General features: G+C 32.5%; 1 protein-coding gene across 1 annotated transcript; it reads left to right on the forward strand.

The window, feature by feature from the left end:
* The first annotated feature begins 73 nt into the window (after nt 1-73).
* On the forward strand, nt 74-2,196 carry LOC136276025 (tripartite motif-containing protein 2-like). The gene is made up of 2 exons (XM_066086688.1): nt 74-256; nt 436-2,196. Exon 2 carries the CDS (start codon nt 436-438, stop codon nt 2,194-2,196), a length of 1,761 nt encoding a protein of 586 aa, XP_065942760.1. The 5' UTR covers nt 74-256.
* The last annotated feature ends 5,455 nt before the right edge of the window (nt 2,197-7,651 follow it).

Below are 7,651 nucleotides of genomic sequence, written 5' to 3' on the forward strand. Positions count from 1 at the left end.
TGGAGTTAATATTAAAGATTGCCACATGTTGGGATTAAAATATTTTTTAAACGACTAGGTTCAGTGACAACAAATACGTAATGATAATAGGACTTTAAAGTCTGGTTTCTGTTTCCGGGCACAATCATACCTTCATGATTTAAATCTATTTTTATCCGCAAGAAGAAAGTAAAATAAACAGATCTCGTTAAGTCTCCCGTTTTCAACGATAAAACGTCCGAAGCATACTCGAGCCACTGAACACTTCTACAGCAAGGTAAGTGTTAACATAGATGATAAATTCTAAATTTACTATATCTATTGAAGATTTATTTCGCTTTAAATTATAAAACAATTCCACCTCGATCTAGAATGTTATTTACTTTCACTTTGACATGCATTCAATTGATTTCAAGTCACTGATCTAGCATATAAAAGTACACAAACAATTTTCAGATGGCGTTATCCAAACAAGTATTTCCAGGTGATGTACATGACATACAGGTACCAGTCATAGCTCAGCATTATTTGGTGTGTGGCACTGAAGACTGTAAGAAGAACTGCCAATTTTACTGCAATTCTTGTCACCAACCATTGTGTAAACAATGCAGAGATGAACATCACAACATTCCAGAAAATAAGAACCATGAAGTGGTCCCTTACCGCCAACGTATACGAAAACTTCCTGTGGAGAAATGCAAAGATCATCCCACTAAAGATATTGACATGATTTGCGAAAACTGCCAGGTTCCAGTATGTTCCAAATGTCTAATAAAAGATCATCGAGGGCACACCTTTGACGACCTGGAGACCATTTATTCCAAGAACTTCACTCTGTGCCTTGATAAAATCTACAACATAAATCAATATTATCTCCCAACCTCACAAGATATAAAAAGAGATATAAAAGAAGATGTCTTAAAACTGAAAGCGTTTATGGATAAAATAAGAACATCCATAAAAGCTGAAGCAGAGTCAGTTAAACGTCTAGTGGAAAAAGCGATGTCGGACAATTTAGAACAAGCCAACGCAATGGAGGAGACCCTATTGGAACAGCTTCGGAGTCAAGACAAAGCCTATGACGAATACAATGGTTACCTTGAAAACCTTGTAAAAGAGTTCCAGGGCTACCTGTCTTATGATAAAGTTCAAAACAATTCAATCTTTTTTTCTCTCTCAGAAGTACTTAATATCAAACCCATACCTGAGTCGGCAAAACCTGTTTATCCAGTATTTACTGCTGGTCAATACAGCAAGAATGATGTCGCTAAACTACTGGGTACAGTAACTGTTCCCATTACTAAACGAGCATCTAGAAAAATAAAACCAATGGACATTACTTCTACCCAGTTGAAACCTACAAGAAAACTGAAAGAAGCGGACGGAGGTGAATTAGAAGTAAATCTAAAACTTTTTCTGTCTTCCTCTGTCACCAACGTCAAAGAGTACATAGTACCAGGTGTTGATAGTGTATATCATATATCAAGAAGTAAATCAGGCATACTTTGGGCCAGTGATGCAAGTGGCAACCTTGTTCAAACTGATCTAGAGGGGAAACAGCTACAGATGATAAAAACCAGCGGTAAAGATGAAGGCTACCACACCGTTAACTTGGACGGGAATCTGATCTTTGCAGACAGAAAGAAATGTATCGTCAATAAAATAACACATGGAAAAACAATCACTCGATTCATTACAACGAAAGAGTGGGTACCACTTAGCATACACACATCCAACCTTAACGGGGACATAATGGTTGGAATGAGAGCTTATATCCAGGGTAAAGTCGCCAGGTATAACAAAACGGGGACCACAACACAGAGCATAGAACGGGACAACAAAGGACAACAACTGTATAGTGGATATCCACACTACATCACGGAAAACGTCAACGGTGATATCTGTGTATCAGACTGTGACAAACATGCTGTGATAGTGGTAAATAAATCAGGACAACACAGGTTTTCCTATACAGGTCAAGAGTCAAAGATTTGTCCCTATGGGATCTGTACTGATATCCTCGGTCACATCCTATTCTGTGATTTTAACAGTAATACGGTTCATCTTCTTGATCATGATGGTCAGTTCTTGACTCTTGTAGTCACCTCCCAAAAAGGGAATGGGTATTCCTTAAGTGTGTGTGTGGACGATGATAACAATCTTCATGTAGGAGATAGTGACACTAACACGGTGATAGTGTACAAATATCTTCAATGAGCGTCATTTGTAAACTCAGCACTCCTAAAAGCCTATATTCATCGGTATGGCATTGAAATCAGACTCGATTAAACATAAACTGAAATTCCTTTTTTCAAGAGATATATATCAATCTAGTGTCATTACAGATGATTCATTTGTGCTCACAATGAAAAGTAAATATAATGAACGAAATATATTAAAGCTTTTGCAGTATCATATGTGAAATGTTTTACATGGAATATTTCAACTAATTGGTCTGGTTATTGTTATATCTTTTACATTGCATTTCATTTTTAGATGTCAGATTTTAAAGGAAATAGTATCACTTATTAGAATTCAAAAGGATTTTACATAAAAGAATATTGTATTATATGGTCAACATATATCTTTTCAACGCATACTGAAATGCATCAGTTAAATCAATACTTAAACTTTTCTTCTATCTAGGAAACAAGATGGATTTTATCATTCCATCTAAAATTCAATTTCAAATTATTTAAACAAGTATCAAAAACTGAAAATTAGAGAATTAACTGCTTATATAAAAAAAAACAATTTTAAACACTTAATGTAAAAGTTTTAGAATCAGGGTAAAAAAAACTGCTTCAATGAATATTCAACATCCACCCGAAAATTATCCATATGATTTTATGCATTTTATGAATGTTTAATTGTTTTAAGAAAAACGAAAAGCATTTTCCCAAAATTTATTCAATTGATATAAACTTCAAATATCAAAAGTTAAAAAAAAATCTTTTAAAGGATAAGCTTTAAATTTAAAAATGGCCAGAGTAGGAACAAAATTTGAGTGTAAAGTTAAGTTGTCAGGATGTCAACGGAAAGCGGTTCCCCCCTTACATGTACTTACCGATTGGAATTCATGTTCCTGATTTAGATTTTTTTAAAAATTCCATTAGATATTTTTACGCGGCATAAAAGGAGGAATTATTATCAGTTTGATATGATCATATATATACATGTAAACAGTTTTAAAAAACAAATTTTCATTTGTATTCCAGTAAATGTTCGGTTATCACTGATAGTCAATATTTAGCTTTCAAGAATTCTAAGAGAGAGAGAGAGAGAGAGAGAGAGAGAGAGAGAGAGAGAGAGAGAGAGAGAGAGAGAGAGAGAGAGAGAGAGAGAGAGAGAGGGATGCATTGATAAGCAGAGGATGGCCTTGCGAATGCAAGACTAGAGATGAAATCAAACGTCTCAGATTAAATAAAATCAGATATAAAGAAATTTTGTTCTTCATTAACAATGCGCTCAAAACATGACCGTGTAAAATTTGAAAGCAAACATGCGTTGGTGTAAAATTTTACTTCAATTGTTACTGCAAACACAACGAAGATTTGGCGCCAAATGGTGTTAGTATATGTAATAGAAGGATCAATACAGTCATGAACTGTCCGGATGTTATCACAAAGAGATTGATGATTTGTTTTAATTTCACTAGCAAACTCAATCAATTTACATCTGTTTGAGATATTTATATAAAGGCGTATATATATAAATGTTTCAATATGTCTATAGAGTTACAAAGAATTGATATGATCCGGTTTTTTTGCGTTTCTTAGATTAATATGTATTTAATCTATATTATACATGTAGAGTTGAGAAATCCATACGGATGATGGACGTAGAATGAAAAAGTAACAAAACAATGTAGTTGAAAAAAATATTAGTTGTAAATATGAAGCATTTATTGCAGCTTTTTTCCATGCATGATTTGATAACTCGAAAATCAAATGTTTGTTTATCTTTAAGTAACTTTTTCCGTGCGTAACGTTGTTGACGTCATGTAGTAAATATGTTGTGCGGCTAACATATATAATTTTTATAGAAAAAATTGAGGTTGTAAAATATGACGTAGTAAAAATTTTTATTTGCATATAGTGAATTCCTAGGGACCAATGGATTTACTTTGTTATATCCGTTACGAATTCTTAATAATAACTATAGTGATTCCCGTGTTTTCTTTTACTGGACTACAATTTTTGCTAATTGAGGCTTAGAATGAAAACAAATTCTTTTGATGCCTTTAAAAATCGAATTGTGAATTGAAGAATTTATGTGAGCATATATTCATTCAAACTTTTTTGTTATATGGTGGTGCAAATCGTTTAAGCATTAAAAAATTGTTATCAAAGTGTTAATTATTGTTATCATTTCACCTCTACGGGAATCAAAATTAGTTCGCTATATCCGTTAATTCGTTACCGGGGACTCAAAATAGATTAACTTTACAAGTGCTTTATATTATTACATGTACACTATAGCTTACTGAAAGAAGAACATATTTCAATTTCTCAAACGGACCTTTATTGTTTTTCAAAAAGATAACCTTGTTTGATTTAGAACGAAACTTATTAATCATCATAAGTTTATTAACTGATATCCCAATTTTGAATTATGTATTGATTCAAGTAGAATACATGATGCATTTAAAACTGCACTGTTCCTTTCTTCATTATAGGTAACTTTGGGAGCAAAATAAATCTTTAGATGTCCATGATATACGGAGAATAGCTATATATTGCCAAGTAACATGGTTTCAGTAAATGAATAGTAACTCATAGTATGTGGTTACTATTTTAGCAAATGACTCAAAGAGTGACTTTAAAACAGTAAATCTTTTCGGGAAATCATATTAAAAACAGTTAAGTTTTTTCATCGAAATTACTATTAATAGCTTTCCAGATTGTACATATACATTATGAATGTATATATAACTTTCCTATTTATTGATAGGGAAAGTTTTATTCATTTATATAGCATTCTAAAGGAATACATCGGAAGGTATAGTATATAAATATCTCTTATGTTCAAGATCTACTAAATGATTCCAAGGTGTCTTTTTGGTTCAAGGACCATTATGACGTCATATGCAAAATCTTTCCGGCTTACCTTACGGCTTTTTAGGAATTATTTAGAATATTAAACAGTTTGACATTCTATATCAATTCATAAAAAGTAATCCCGAAACCTGTGTTCAATTAAAAATCATTTTATAGGTAAAGAGCTTGTTTTAGGCCATATGATGTTATCAAACAAAGCTATTGTTATCAATAAAATAATTTATATCCTTAATCTTATAAACAGGTAGCCATCATTTATTTAGTTGATCTTGACCTTAAGAACAGTAAACCGACTGAATAAGTACAGTTCACCTTTTTTATGCTAGAACAACGAGAAATGATATACAAATGTCACAAGGGGGTTGTTTTTTCTGGTACAAAATAAAGAATGATTCATATTTCTAACGTTTATAACATGTACAATGTATGAGAATGAGAAGAAGACCTGAAATGAAAACATTCATACAATTGATGCATACATTTTTAGAGTAGTTAAACATTTTAATTGAAGATATAAAAAATAAAGGATTTTTTTTTTTATCAAATTCACCTTTAATTGTATCTAATCGTAATTGTCAGAAGCCGTTGATGATATAAAATTATGTAACACGACTCTGATAGAAAGCGAGTTATATTTTAAAATCATGATAAAACCATGGTGCAAAACATTATAAATGAACGGCTATCTCTCACAATTGCGCTCTGACCATCCATACCCACAAACCTGTTTGACTTCTTCCTGATGTAGTTATTACTGTATATGGGAAACAACAACCCGAAATTAACAATCTCGTGAGAGAATACGAATACTAGTCAAACACAAGTAAATCATGCATAAGGTAATAATGAAATGTATTGATAAATGAATAAGTAAATAAATGATTTACTTAATACTAAATAATAGTCAATTGTATTCCTGTGACACAAGTGTTTGCCTATCATCTGGTTCATTGTAACCATATGCTGATAGGGATGTGAGTTCAAAGTGCAAATACAGTGGTCACCCCTGCGAATGTGTTCGGAATGTTTTCTTTATCGTTGCTAAGTATGTAATAAATCCAGAGGTGCTCGAATGAAAGTTCACGATACTTCACCGAGATTTGTTTAGTTCCTCTGAAATTTCGAGCGGAAGTATAAGTGTTCGGATAATATTCTCAAAATGCCTAAGTACTGGTCGATTTTCATATCATATTCTACTTTGATTTATATTAAAACATCAACATCTTTTAAGATGTATGTCCTATTTCACCATCTAGCGGTTTTTAAAATTAAACGATGATACTCGAAACAGAGTTATCGTTCGTGTTCAACCACGTCTAGACCGGTTGATAATATTAACTTTGGGTTGCTTAATAAAATCATAGCCATGTTTGATACTTGTGGTATGCAATACCATGCTTTAAAACAAATAATGGGTGAATGTTTTGCATAAAAACTTTGTATATCGAGCCATTTTCAAGGAACATTCTGCATAAAATAGTACAGTCTGTTTCACTATTAGTGTTATTACTAGGTCAGAAGCGGAGCGAAAATTAATTCGGGGGGGGGGGGGTGTCTACTACGCATGTTAATTGTCGCAACAGCAGAAAAAAAACTATTTTTGTATTGTCACATTTATTTCTAGGACACATTTTACCCACCAAGTTTAAAATCAATAAACCTCTAGAATTTATATTTGACTACAAGTACCTAGATTCTCTAAAATAAACTATAAACACGAGGCACGATTTTTACTGCGAAACTGAAAGGGTCAATTAAAACCACGTGATTTAAAATTTAAATGACAATAACATTCGCAGGGGTGGTGGTGTTATACACAAAACTACGCGTGTTGGTTTTTTTAGCTGTTCATTTTTAAGGAACTCGTGCTGTAAGCTTAAAGAAAAATAAATAACAAAACCATCACATAAAAATTCAATATATCTTCTTTATTGAACAAAAATGACATATGGGTGTAGTCCACTATTGCATTTTCCATAGGCGGTAATGTTAACGTTAAAGTTCATAGCTTCGGCAATAATTCTCGTTCAGCAACGAGGGACCTCTTGAATGAAAACTCATCAAATTGTCACTCTCCTGTTAAAATTTCGTGGTGTGAAATCAGATTCGTTTTCCGGCAAATTGCGTCTATATTTAAAAAAAAAACAACCTAAAAATGAAAGTTAAAGTAGAGAATTTGACAATTTTGGAAAGGATGTATATAAAACACAATTTCACTTCTAATCTTCAAATGATATTTCAATTTTGACACTTGCTTTTTGAATTGCATACTTTTTTTCTGACAATTGTCAAGCATTCTAATTTTAAATGTCCCAATAAATGTATACATGTATACACTTTTCAAGTAAAGAAACTAGTTTGCTTAAAAGCGTTGCTTTGTTGTCCTACCGATACTAAGAATAGTAAGAGGGATATGCCCATATTGACGTTCTCATTCCTTGTAGTCTCAATCTAAAAAAATAATACTTGAGCTCACACATTTTAATATGTGCACATGTGCATGCGATCTGTAAAAGGCAGCGATATATGCCCAAAATATGCAATCTGACATAGTTTTGGAGCTGTGTTGTATGATGGCGATACATGGATTTCGTTTACAGCACAACCAAGCA

Source organism: Magallana gigas, chromosome 1, assembly GCF_963853765.1.
Source record: "Magallana gigas chromosome 1, xbMagGiga1.1, whole genome shotgun sequence".
Lineage (NCBI taxonomy): Eukaryota > Metazoa > Mollusca > Bivalvia > Ostreida > Ostreidae > Magallana > Magallana gigas.

Coding starts and splice junctions, on each gene's coding strand:
- LOC136276025 (XM_066086688.1), top strand. CDS start 436: ATGGCGTTATCCAAACAAGTATTTCCAGGTGATGTACATGACATACAG.